This window comes from Lathyrus oleraceus, chromosome 3 (assembly GCF_024323335.1).
Source record: "Lathyrus oleraceus cultivar Zhongwan6 chromosome 3, CAAS_Psat_ZW6_1.0, whole genome shotgun sequence".
In the NCBI taxonomy this organism is placed as follows: Eukaryota; Viridiplantae; Streptophyta; class Magnoliopsida; order Fabales; family Fabaceae; genus Lathyrus; species Lathyrus oleraceus.
In genome coordinates, this window is record NC_066581.1 from 38,702,464 (window position 1) to 38,716,712 (window position 14,249).

Sequence of the window (14,249 nt, forward strand, 5' to 3'; positions counted from 1 at the left end):
AAAATTACTTATAATTTTCTCTTCTTTTTACAGCAATCATCCATTTAAATACATTCTCATCTCTTTAAACAGAAAAATAAATATATGAAATGTTCACCAAAATGCTATTTACCTTTTTAACATATATGACAATGTGACTACTAAAATTGTTCACTTTGAACATGATTTGATTCTATTTATTGAGAATGTATGTCAACATAGCATATCATAATCCATCTTAGTCCTGAACACGAAATTTGAAAGAAAAAAAAATGTCTTCTAAGTTGTCTTCTAATTATCCGTCTCTTTTAATTTCCAATCATAAAAGTTGTTATGTTTTTCTTGTTCTTATTTATGTGTGCATTCTCATGTTTCTCCTTTCATTTAAGTATGAAATAGATGAAGTTCATGAGATCACAAAACCATCTTGGTTTGAATTTATAGTGAGTGATTTTCATAGCAAAATGAAAATTAAGATAGGTTTAGTTAACATCGATCCAAGAGCAATGGATGAAAAACTAGACACAGTTAGATCGCAAGTAGATATTATACCCATCATTTTCGATCGAGTTGATGAGAATTTAAGATGGAAAGATTTTTTTCCAGTATGGATTGACGAGGAAGAAAAAATGCATAAGCCCAAATGTCCAAATATACCTATGCCAGCTTTTGAGAATTACAAAAATCTTGATGTTGTGGTGGCTAGGGTTCCATGTGGGGGGCCATCAATGGAGGAAGAAGGAATTAGAGATGTGTTTACGTTACAAGTGAATTTAGTGGTGGCTAATTTGGTTGTGGAAACTAAGTGGCTAGAAAAGTTGAAGAGTGATCATGGAAATATATATGTTGTTTTTATTGGATCTTGTAGTCCCATGGTTGAGATTTTCAGATGTGATGATTTATTGATCCATCAAAGTGATTATTGGGTTTACAAACCTGATTTGAAGAAACTCAAACATAAAACTCTTATGCCTGTTGGATCATGTCAGATTTCTCCGGGTAATGCAGAAACAGGTGCACATTATTTTGAATTTGAATCTTATGCATTCATAGAGATTTGTTTTGTTTACTACTTTCCCAACATATTTGCTTACCAACTTTTATCTCATAAAGTTAGTTTCATCATTAATTTTCGAGATTTTATAATTGTGTGTGAACTTTAGATGATTTATTATCATTTAATCAATATTTTTTTTAATCTTGCATATAACATGAGATGAATATAGTTGAGATTAAGGAAATAATTTTATAATTAAGTGTGCCTCATTATTGCAGGCAAAGAGATATGGCCGAGTTTTTTAACGCAATCACTGGGGAACAATAAGAGTACTATGCATATTCCAAAACTAGCTTATGTAACTATTCTTCACTCTTCAGAAAATTATGTTTGTGGTGCAATTGCTCTTGCACAAAGCATTATTTTATCTCATAAAAGTATAATTGATCCCATAGATCTTGTTCTTTTAGCCGATGATTCAATTGGTCCTGAATCCATTAGAGGTTTAAGAGCTGCAGGTTGGAAAATCACACGTATTCAACGTATCAGAAGTCCATTTGCCAACAAACATGCATATAATAGATGGAACTATAGTAAGCTACGTATATGGCAACTCACCATGTATGACAAAATAATTTTCATAGATTCTGATTTTTTAGTATTGAAGAATATTGATAATTTTTTTGCTTACCCTCAAATATCAGCTTCACCTAATAATAAAGTAATATTCAACTCTGGTTTGATTGTAGTTGAACCATCTCAATGCATGTTTGAGAACATGATGAATAAAACTTCTAAGGTTAAACCGTATAATGGAGGTGACCAAGGTTTCTTGAATGAAGTATTCACATGGTGGCATAGGTTACCATCAAAATTAAACTACATGAAATCCTTTAGGAATATAGATGATTATAAGCATCAGATACCAGAAGATGTGTATGCTATACATTATTTGGGGGTGAAACCATGGATGTGTTATAGAGATTATGATTGTAATTGGGATTTGCAAGATCATCATGAATTTGCTAGTGACTCAGCTAACGAAGTTTGGTGGCAACTTTATGATAGTATGCCAACACATCTGCAATCATATTGTGCAATGACAAGAAAATCAAATGAAAATTTTGTGGCTAACAAAAATAAAGCAAGAAATGCTAGTCTTCCTGATGGACATTGGAGAACCGAGGTTAAGGATGCTAGAAAGATGGAATATTTAAATTAGAATAAGGTGATGTATATTAAATGTAATTCAAATTTAAGTTGTTTAGTTTCAGTTTCATTTGATTTACATTTGAGTTTGGCCTAGTGTAAATAGATTGAAAGTTAGTTACAATTGAATGTGAAAGAAGGAAATTTCAGTTAGTTAAGATTGAAAAGTTCTGTTACAGTTAGTTATGTTATTTTTCCTCTCTCTCTCTCTCTCTCTCTCTCTCTCTCTCTCTCTCTCTCTCTCTCTCTCTCTCTCTCTCTCTGCAATTCTTTCAATCTTCACCATCTTCTTTTTCTTGTGCGCCAATGAAATTTCATTGTTAACTCCAACAATTGGTATCCAGAGCTCCGTTTCGATTCTCAGAGAAACACGAGTGTACGTGAGGTATGTGATCGATTTTGTTCCTCAAACTCACATTGAATTGATGATCGAAATAGAAGAGAATCATAATCTTGATTCTCAGGGATTGGGAAACATGAGTGTTGGTGAGAATTGAGCAATTTTGCACAAGAACAAAGATGAACGATATAAATCGTAGCTTGAATACAAAGCTTCCACTATTCAACAAAAAAATTAGGATTGATGGTCGATTCATATGCGTGTGTTTTTTGGCGCTTAAGATGTGCTTAAGCGTGTCAATAATGGTTACACACGAGTTGCAACAAACACAGTAAAAGTGCAAAAAAATGCACAACGTGAAATGAAGAAGAATGATTATAATGAATTGTCCTATATCCATTAGTGTGTGGATATGAAGGTGTTTGAGAAGATTGCCGATTTGAGGAAGATGAAGGAGGAGAGGGATACACTTGTGTGGTGCTATGGCGGCAATGTATCGATGAAAAAAGTAAAGTTACAGTCCCTACATAAGCAATACGAGAATCTCATCACGAAAAACAATAAGAAGGTGTCTGATTACATTCCAGAGTGATTGTGGTCACGAGTGAGATGAAGTCTTGTGGAGAAACTCTCTTGATAACGTGAAACTATACCATTTATTTTACTCGATTCGCATGGATTTTAGTATGATTTTGTGTATGTTTTATTGTATTATGCCGGTGTTGGTGCCTTGTTTCAGGTATTTGTTGATCCAAAACTCATGTGTGAGAAAGAAGTAAAGAAAAGAGAAGAAAAAGGGAAGAAAATGAGAAAATGTTGAAGTTTAAAAGTCATGGGCTTGTGGCGTTCGCCACGTCCCTTGCCATGTCATTTCAGAGTTTAAGTACCATGGCGTTCGCCATGGCCCTGTGGCGTTCGCCACGAACACGCAATGCTATTTTTCAGCCACTGCATAGAACATGGTCAATGAACTCCCTATTTTCTCTCCACCACTCCCACGCAATTATCCAAGGTTTTCATCGTGTAATTTGATTTTTAGTTTTAAGCAGAAACACTCTAAATAGTGATAGTTCTTCCACATCGGGAGGCTATTGCACCATTGTTCTTGTTTTTACTTTCACAAGTTGCTTGGATCAAGCATCCCGACATTGTTGTAATTTTCCAGTTATTAATTGTACTTGAAGAATCCTCCGAAGTTTAATCCAATTGCTAGTATTCATCAGGTTTTTTTTAATTGTTTAATTTTTTACTTTCTGCTTTAGTTTCCAATTCTGAATTTTGATTATGTTTATGTTTAAGAATTTCATGTGTATGATTAAGTTTAAAACCATGTTTGGGTAAACCTTCCAATATTGGTATGTAAGGATCGTCGTTCTGAAGGGATTCGGTAATAATTAATCATAATTTTTATGAGTTATTTTTCTGGCTCTGGTGTCCAATACTAATTTAAAAAGGTTTTTGTACGAGAGTGAAAAGTCAATAAGGTTATAAATCAACAGAGCGAGAGTTTGAGATTTTAATTGGATAGTGGTTTCTAGGCATTAATCCTAAACACAACGAGAACGCTTTAGGATTAATTAGGATTTATCGATTTCCAAAAAGTACTTTTAATTTAGGTGGATGAGCGAGAGCAAAACATTTTGGCTTAAGAGTATAGCCTGGGCCAAGACCACGAGAGTGTGAGGCGAAGTCTTTTAAATTGATATTTTCTACTGAAAAGTGATTTACTTTATTTTAATGTTAATTGTTTACCAAATCCTTTAAGGAAGATGTGATTTACATATCGATGCCTCTTAATTGAATACTTTAATTATATTATTATTTCTAGTTAAATTTTATTTCTCAGTTTCTCTTAATCAATCTACGAATAACAAAGTAATCATTAGCATTAACTTTACACAGTAACTTTAGATAACGATAGTTTGATTTTTGGTCATTTGGGTTTGATATCTTTTTAAAACTATTTGATATGACTGTGCACTTGCAATTAGCCATTTCGATAGATAAACTAAGTCGCGATCAAATTTTTGGCATCGTTGTCGGGGATCAATCAAGTCAATATCGTAACTCCATTTTTGCACGGTATAGACTAAGGAAACTAATTTCCTTTTATTTGTTTCGGTTGCATGCCAAACACTCACTCACAAAAGACTAGTTAGAACAACCGATAGACGAAGTCGAGCGTTATATTAGGCTAAGACGCCGACTTAAACAATTCTGTTTAAAGTACAACTTCCTGATCCTAATACACCTGAACCGGATATGGATGCCCCCGCTGTAAGACCCCAATTTTGACCCTAAGATCCCTCATGGCATCATAACATTGCATTTGCATTGCCTCAAGGATCTTTAGCATCTTGGTTCCCTTTGCCTTTGGGTGGGACTCCTTGTGATTGGTTTGAGATCACCAAGCATGCTTGAATTATACATCATTGTTTCTCTTACTTTTGTTTACTAACCAAAAGCACAAAAATGTGTCACTAACATCTTTTGTTTGAAGCTTGAGTATCATCCAAGACACTTTGTGGGTTCTATTTAGATGATCAGTCAATACATGGGAAAGACTTGAGTTACCTCCAACAGGTTCAAATGGAGCCTATTCATCATTCAAACACTAATCTTGAAGGAGCGAAAATCTATCTCTGAGTTGTCATGCTCGCTAGGCGAGCAGACTGGTTCGCTTAGCGAAAGGAACTGTCATGCTCGCTAGGCGAGCAGATCCTTGGCTAGGCGAAGCGCGCGCATTTTGGAAAATAACAGAAAATTTTGGGCTTGATTCTGAGCCCACCAAGTCACCAATATTAGGTTATAAATACTAGAGCTTCATTTGAGAAGAAAAATAGACTGGAGACTATTACAAACCCTGGGAGAAAAAGAGGCAGAGAAGAGCCCTAGGAACTAATCTGCAACAACCTTCAAGCAGCTCTGAAAAGTTCACTCTGACCCACACACTTTTCCGCCTCAGCCTCACGCAAGCCCTAACATTGCTTTGCAAACCCAACCGTGCCATTCGATTCTAATCGATCTCTCTAGTCAGGTTTGCCCTTATTCCCAGTACTTTCAATTTGAATGCTCTGAATGTATGAGGTATCGTTCAGTTTTGCCCACGGGTTTATAATTGTGCATGAATATGTAAACAATGCCTTGAATGTTTAATAGTTTCGTTTCTGAGATGGATGCCATAGGGTTTGGAGTCCCTAAAATCGTACTGTTATCAATGGGAAATCCAGAATCCGCAGGCGAGCACGCAGCGAAGCTTCGCTAAGCTTTCGCTAGGCGATGCAGTAGCGATCGCTACATCATTTGTGTTTTCTGTTTTGCTCTAACTTGTTTTGTGTTTGTCATGACATTGTTTTCTCCTGGTTCCATCCTGTTACTCTAACCCGTTTGTTAAATTTTTGTGAGGGCTCACATACTCTTGCAGGGAGAGCTCGCTTGGTATTCCACTTTATTTGGGGGATACCACTTGGAGGTCTATTCCGATTACCTGTACTGACTCATTTTCTTTGGTGATGTTTAGCTTGGAAGAGTCTTTGGGTTTCTTATTTCTAAATTGCTGTTGCTTCGGATCTTTATCCGCGTGGTACTTTATTTTTTCCGCATTTTACCACTTTCTTAGGTTTCGTATAGCCTCTCGTGGTATGTCAATTAAGGTAGCGCAGTTCTTTCATATAGGACTTCCCTTTTGCATGAGCATCCCTAAAACACCCAAATTCATTGATTTTTCTTCTCCTAAGAACACGTTAACTCCTTCTACTACAGGCGAGTAAGTCTCCAAAGGTCGAGCATCCGGTAGATTGCGTAGTAATGTCGTTCGCCCAAAACCCAACCCTTAACCCCGTAGTTGGTCGAACTACATTTTGCTCTGATTTTCATCCCAGATGAGATACGTAGGCATAAGACGCGATGTCTTAGCGAGCACACTTCCCCTTAACCCCTAGGTAGCCGAGCTACGAAGACTCTGATTCTCAGATTCAGATGATATACGTATGCAGTGGATGCGACATCCGTGCGAGTCATTTTCTTTTGACCCCTCTTTTAGTAAGTAGTACATTAGATAAACATACACGCTTTTCTCATCCCTTCAATCATGTTTGCACAAATAAATTTTCAAAAAAAATACCAACCTTTGCAACAAATGTGAAAAGGGCTCCCTAGGAGTACCTAGGATGCTTTGGGTGCCTAACACCTTCCCATTGCATAACCAACCCCCTTACCCAGATCTCTGACATTTTTACTAGTTTTTGATTCGATAAAACTTTTAGGTTTTTGTTCGCTTTCTAACCATTCCTTTGGATAAATAGAAGTGCGGTGGCGACTCGACTTGTATGATTTACCTTGGATTTAGTCAATATCTCTAATGGTAACGAATACCCCGCTACAGAAAAGTGGCGACTCTGCTGGGGATCGTGTATTTGCCTAGTGGGTTTTGCCGACTTTTCATGCATGTTGTATTGTATTTGTTTTGTGACATATTTTTGTGCAATTTGGGATTACTGTATTGTATGTAATGATTGAATTGCTTGATATTAATTTCTTGTATGCTTGGTGATCTTTGTGAGATGAGTTCTATACCCGGACTCGAGTGCACTTAGGATAGGAGAATGGCGTAGTCTTGTCGACTTGTGTGGAGTTATTCCTTAGCAAGTTGACTTGCAAGTCCATTCACTTGGTGGAGGTTATGTTGGGATCAATAATGTCACACAAGTAAGTTGTGGTTAGACATTACTCTTTCCAATATAGACCTTAGAAGCCAAGGACCTTAGTTTACCAAGCCCATCTTGGCCTATTCTTAGGATGTAGTGCGAAAGTCGTTCAAGTGTAAGATTCGATATGATTGTTACGCGATACTACACTCATAAGAGTCTCTCTTGAGAATATTTTTGGAATACGAGTAGTCGTTTCTCCAATAATATCCGAAAGATGGGATGATGACTATGGGAACCTCTTGTAGAACATGTTTGGTAGGTTTAAACCCTAGTACACTCCCTTTTGGGTGGTTCTTAATCTAACTCCATGCTCGTGACTTATAACAAACCCTTGATTCATGGTTGATCCGTTCATGAATCCTTAATATCAATGGAACTTGGGTGTTGATAAGGTGTAAACCATAATCCACCAAAATGGATGATTGATATTAAGGATAACATGATCCATCCCATAACCTTTGTTTGGTGTGCTTTGCTTGATCCTTGAGTGTGATTGTTGCATTCATGCATTCATGCACCCATTTGCATCCATATCATCAATAAATAAGAAAATTTTCAAGGAACTTAAGGGGTTTATTTGCAAAATTTTCAGACATGGAATGACAAAGAAGTACAGCTTCAGGAAACCAGATTTGAAAGAGTTAAGGAATATGACATCCTATGTATTAGATCCTTTGGGTTTCAAGGCTCGTTTTGGGAAGCTTCTTCCTCTTCTGACTACTCAGGTGGATGAAGGATTGGTGAGTGTATTGGTGCAGTTTTATGATCCCTTGTACCGTTGCTTCACGTTTCCGGATTTCCAGCTTTTGCCTACCCTTGAGGAGTATGCTTACCTTGTGGGTATACCTATTCTAGACCAGTTGCCGTTCAGTGGCTTGGAGAGTATTCCTACTTCTCAAGAGATAGCTGACATGTTACTCATAGATGAATCTCTGGTTGGTGATGATATGACTACCAAAGGGGGAATTCAAGGTCTCCCTTCTGAGTTCCTCATTGCTCAAGCTACTATGTATGGGAAGGCCATGAGTGAGGACGCCTTTGAGGCCATATTTGTACTTCTCATCTATGGGCTAGTGTTATTCCCCAACATCGACAAGTTTGTGGATGTGAACGCTATTAGGATTTTCTCTACTCTTAATCCCGTTCCGACTCTGTTGGGCGATACCTACTTCTCTTTGCATATGAGGAATGCAAAGGGTGGTGGCGCCATTGTGTGTTGTTTGCCTCTGTTGTATAAGTGGTTTATTTCTCACTTACCTCAGACGGTCGCTTTCAAGGAGAACAAGGAATGTCTACGGTGGTCCACGAGACTTATGTCTCTCACTAATGATGATATCTCTTGGTATAACCGTGTGTATGATGGTGTGCGGATTATTGACTCTTGTGGCGAATTCTCCAATGTACCTCTTCTTGGTACATGTGGTGGGATTAACTACAATCCTGTTTTGGCACGTCGGCAGCTTGGGTTCCCCTTAAAGGATAAACCCAATAACATTCTGTTAGAGGGTGTATTCTTTCAGGATGGTAAAGATCCCCAAGGCTTGAAAGCTAGGATGGTCCGCGCTTGGCGCAAGATTCATAGGAAAGGAAGGAAAGAGTTGGGTCCTAAGAATTGCATCGCTTTGGAGCCTTACACTGTTTGGGTTAGGAAGAGGGCGTCTGAGTATCTCATGCCTTACGAGTATCCGAGACCTACACCTATGATTATGGCTGGGCCTTCAACCCTCCCTAATCAAGGAGTAGAGGAGTTGAGAGACGAAGACCGTTCACGTGCCTGGATCCGTGAACGTGAAGAGTTGCTTCAGCAGATTAAGGAGAAGGATGCGTTGATTGAGTTTCTTGAGCATCAGGTTATTGATGACCCTGATGATGTATGGACTTCTCTACTTCCTCAGTCTTCTAAGTTCTGGAAGAGGAAGTATGATCGACTCGCCAAAGAGAAGGCCGATATGGAGGCAGCCTACGAGAGGGAGGTGAAGAGGCTTCGCGCATCTTATCTTCCTGTGTCCCGAGCTTTAGATGATTGTTTCTAGGGATCCATAGGACGATTATTTTCCTTTTCTCTTGTATATGATTGACGATGCTGCACTTCTTTTCCCTGATATTATTTGATGAGATATTTCCATATGTGATAAAATGCTTAATATTTCCAGAATTTGCAAATAAAACTCTAAAGTTCCTTTGAAATAAAAAACAAATCATATGCACAAACATTGCATGCATCATATGCATAAGCAGGTTTTGTTTCCGGTCCCTTGCCCTGTGGTCTAACTCTGTGTCCTTCATTTATTTTGAAGACAAGCTGACTCACCGGTACTACACTAGAGCCAACATTTCAAGACTGATGGATCACTTAGAGCAAGAGAACCGCGAGCTGAAAGAGGAAGTGGCCAGATTGACTGCCCTAATGGAGTCACTCATGGCTGCCCAGAGCCAGTCTTCTCCGACACCTTCAACTCCTCCCCAGAGGACAGTTATCTCCGAGATTGTCTCCTCTACTGTGCCCGCTGCCAGTGCACACTTTGTTCCAACAGCCATGCCAACCGGGTTCCCGTGGGGGATGCCTCCCAATTTCATGCCTGAGGGTCCTGTTCCTACCTTTGCTTCTCTGCCGGCATCTAGCCCGGTCCTTGCCGTTCCTCCTCCTGTCGTGCATACTTTGCCCAGGGTAGACGACACCATCTATCATTCTGAGCCGTCTGAGGGTCCAGATGTTTATGAGAAGATGGATGCTATGAACGATCAATTTCTTGAGCTTCGCAAGGAATTGAAAACTCTCAGAGGGAAGGATCTTTTCGGCAAGTCTGCTGCCGAACTCTGCTTGGTTCCAAATGTGAAGATCCCTGTGAAATTCAAGGTCCCTGATTTTGAAAAGTACAAAGGAAATACTTGTCCTCTCAGCCACCTGGTCATGTATGCCAGGAAGATGTCGACTCAAACCGATAATGACCAACTACTCATCCACTACTTTCAGGACAGTCTGTCCGGTGCCGCTTTGCGTTGGTACATGGGTTTAGACAGCGCGAACATCCGATCCTTCAATGATCTCGGCGAAGCCTTCGTCAAGCAGTACAAGTACAACGTGGATATGGCTCCCGATAGAGATCAATTGAGAGCCATGTCCCAGAAGGATAAAGAAACATTTAAGGAGTACGCCCAGAGGTGGCAGCACAGATCGTGCCTCCGCTAGAAGAGAAAGAGATGACTAAGATCTTTTTGAAGACTTTAAGTTCTTTTTATTATGAGCGGATGATTGCTAGCGCTCCTTCTGACTTCACCGAGATGGTGAATATGGGGATGCGTCTAGAAGAAGGGGTCCGTGAAGGACGGTTAACCAGAGAAGAAGGCTCTTCTGCCAAACGTTATGGGGCGTTTGCAAAGAAGAAAGATGGAGAGGCACATGCTGTGATCTCCCATGAGAAACCAAGAAGACCCTCTGTGAGGAGGAAGACTGTGCGTCCCGCCAGTAACCAGCACCAGGTGGCTCATATAGCACCTGTTTTCAGAGACAATCAACAGTATCAGCAACATAGTAACAATCAGCAACCACATCCGCAATATCAGCAACAACAGCACCGACCGCAGCAGCAGGCCTACCAGCCTCGAAACAGTAATCAAACCAGCACGAGTTACGAGAGGAAAAGGGTCACCTTCGATCCTATTCCTATGACGTACGCAGAGTTATATCCCTCTTTGATAGAAAGGAAGCTGATTACTCCGAGAGACCCACCGGCTATACCTGCTAACCCCCAGTGGTGGTATAAGCCTGAGTTACATTGTGTTTACCATTCTGGTGCTCCCGGCCACGACGTGGAGAATTGTTACCCTTTGAAGACCAAGGTTCAAGACCTTGTGAGGTGTGGTATTTTATGTTTTGAGGACGTAGGCCCTAATGTGAAGAAGAACCCATTGCCCGAACATGGGAAATCTGTCAACATGGTCCAGGGTTGCCCTGGAAAATACAAGGTCAAATATGTCAGTCATATTCAACAGTCTCTGGTCCAGATGCATCGTTTGTTGTGTGACTACAGTCATTATGAGCATGACCATGATAGATGCCGAGTCTGCTCTGTTAACCGATTGGGTTGTTGCCAGGTGCGCAAGGATGTTCAGGAAATGCTGGACGAAGGAGTCATTGAGATCCTTCAAAACAGGAATGTTGATGAAAATGAGCCTGAGGTCAATGTGATCTCCCCAGTGTTCCGGATACCCGAGCCTGTTATCATCAAGTACAATGGTAGCAAGCAGAAGGCTTCTCCCGCTCTGATCATTAAGCCTGCTGGTCCTGTGCCTTACTCTTCTGAAAAGGCAGTTCCCTATCGCTACAACGCCGTAGCAGTAGAGAATGGGAAAGAGGTGTCCTTGCCCTCTTCTTCTGTTGTGAATATTGCCGATGTTAGCGGTTTGACCCGTAGTGGCCGTGTATTTTCAGCACCGCCGAAGCCTCAAATTAATGCTGATTTTGTTGAACGCCCGATCGGGAACGCTGTGAATTCTCCGAATCCGGCACTTGCTGTTAAGCCCTCCTCCGTACTGAAAACTCCTACTTCTGTTGGCCCGAGTGGCAATGTGAAAGAAGACTGTGATGAGATGCTGAGACTCATCAAAAGGAGCGAGTACAATGTTGTAGACCAACTTCTACAAACGCCATCCAAAATATCTGTGTTATCCTTACTCTTAAATTCAGAACCACACCGAGAGGCTCTGCAGAAGGTGTTGGATGTGGCATATGTAGATCACGATGTCACTTTGGAGCAATTCGATAGCATTGTTGCAAACATTACTGCTTGCAACAACCTGAGCTTTTGTGACTCTGATCTCCCTGAGGAGGGAAGAGACCACAACTTGGCTTTACACATATCTATGAATTGCAAAGACGACGCCATGTCCAATGTGCTGGTGGACACCGGGTCATCATTGAACGTATTGCCAAAGTCCACTCTCTCAAAGCTATCATATCAAGGGCCTCCCATGAGGCAGAGTGGAGTAGTTGTGAAGGCTTTCGATGGGTCTCGCAAAACTGTGATTGGGGAAGTTGATCTCCCAATCAAGATCGGACCAAGTGATTTCCAGATTACCTTCCAGGTTATGGACATTCACCCATCGTATAGTTGTCTCTTAGGCAGACCATGGATTCACGAGGCAGGCGCCGTGACGTCCACCCTACACCAGAAATTGAAATTCGTGAAAAACAAGAAGCTGGTGGTGGTAGGGGGAGAAAGGGCTCTCCTGGTTAGCCATTTGTCTTCCTTCTCTTATATAGATGCTGAGGTTGAAATTGGAACTCCTTTCCAAGCTTTATCTATAGCTGAGCCTATTGAGAAGAGAACTCCTTCATTTGCTTCCTACAAAGATGCAAAGTTGGCCATTGAGCGTGGTGCAACCACTGGTTTAGGAAAAATGATTGAGTTAGAAGACAACGAGTCCCGGGCTGGCATAGGTTTTTCTTCTGGTACTTTCAACAAGCAAGGGTTATTCAAGAGTGGAGGTTTCATCCACACTGGTCTAGATGAGGAGGCTGCTGCCGTTTTAGAAGAAGATACAAGGATTCTGGCAATTTCATCATCCCTGGAGGGGTCTGCAACAATTGGGTCGCTGTGGATATTCCAACAGTTGTCCATAAGTCAACGTAATAATCACTTTGTTTAAAAACCCTTCTCCCATGCCAAAAGGAGGAGTGATGACATTGTTGGCGCATAAATACAATGATATTTTCATTCAATAAATTCATGTTAAATGTTTGTTTTTCCATTTATTTTCCCTTTTCGCTTTTGCATGAAATTGGTGATCACATAAAACCCTAAAAAATAGAATAAAATCAATCTTTTCATCTGCATAATGATTTGCCTTGTTTGAATTCTAAAGCTTTTCATATCCAAAATCATTATGCAGGTTGATTTCTAAACCCATTGAACATAATGACCCAACACCATCTCCCAATTTTGAATTCCCTGTATTTGAGGCAGAGGAAGATGATGTTGAAGAGATTCCTGATGAGATCACCCGGCTACTTGAGCATGAAGAGAAGATCATTCAGCCGCATCTTGAGAATCTGGAAACAGTCAACTTGGGGTCTGAAGATTGTGTGCGAGAGGTAAAGATTGGGGCACTTCTGGAAGAATCTGTTAAGAAGGGGTTGATTAAGTTGCTACGAGAATATGTTGACGTCTTTGCCTGGTCATATGAAGACATGCCTGGTCTAGATACTGATATTGTGCAACATTTCCTACCTCTAAAGCCTGAGTGCATGCCTGTAAAGCAGAAGCTCAGAAGAACTCATCCTGATATGGCAGTGAAGATCAAAGAGGAAGTTCAGAAGCAAATTGATGCGGGGTTCCTGGTGACTTCTATATATCCTCAATGGGTGGCCAATATTGTGCCCGTGCCTAAGAAAGATGGAAAAGTCCGGATGTGTGTGGACTATAGAGACTTGAATAAAGCTAGTCCGAAAGATGATTTCCCTCTACCACATATTGATATGTTGGTAGATAATACAGCTAAATTCAAAGTCTTCTCGTTTATGGATGGATTTTCCGGATATAATCAGATTAAAATGGCACCCGAGGATATGGAGAAGACAACATTCATCACACCTTGGGGAACATTCTGTTATCGAGTGATGCCCTTCGGTTTGAAGAACGCCGGAGCCACGTATCAACGAGCTATGACCACCTTGTTCCATGATATGATGCACAAGGAGATTGAGGTGTACGTTGACGATATAATCGCTAAATCAAGATCGGAGGCGGTACTCCCAGTAGAGGTGGAAATACCATCAATGAGAGTCTTGATGGAGGCCAAGTTGACTGATGCTGAATGGGTTCAGAGTCATTATGACCAGCTGAACTTGATAGAAGAAAAGAGATTGACTGCCATGTGCCATGGTCAGTTATATCAGCAGAGAATGAAGAAAGCTTTTGATAAGAAGGTCAAGCCTCGTGTGTTCCGAGAAGGTGACCTTGTGCTCAAGAAAGTTTTGTCTTTCGCGCCCGATTCCAGGGGCAAGTGGACTCCG

The 14,249-nt window shown here is 40.5% G+C and overlaps 1 protein-coding gene across 1 annotated transcript; it reads left to right on the top strand.

The window, feature by feature from the left end:
• The first annotated feature begins 251 nt into the window (after positions 1 to 251).
• Positions 252 to 2,198, top strand: LOC127132348 (putative UDP-glucuronate:xylan alpha-glucuronosyltransferase 4). Its single transcript, XM_051061292.1, has 2 exons — positions 252 to 993; positions 1,255 to 2,198. Exons 1-2 carry the CDS (start codon positions 252 to 254, stop codon positions 2,196 to 2,198), a joined length of 1,686 nt encoding a protein of 561 aa, XP_050917249.1.
• The last annotated feature ends 12,051 nt before the right edge of the window (positions 2,199 to 14,249 follow it).

Excerpts from the sequence above, each read along its gene's own strand:
- LOC127132348 (XM_051061292.1), top strand. The coding sequence starts at position 252 with ATGTCTTCTAAGTTGTCTTCTAATTATCCGTCTCTTTTAATTTCCAAT. Across the intron at positions 994-1,254 it reads TCCGGGTAATGCAGAAACAG|GCAAAGAGATATGGCCGAGT; the intron begins GTGCACATTATT and ends TCATTATTGCAG.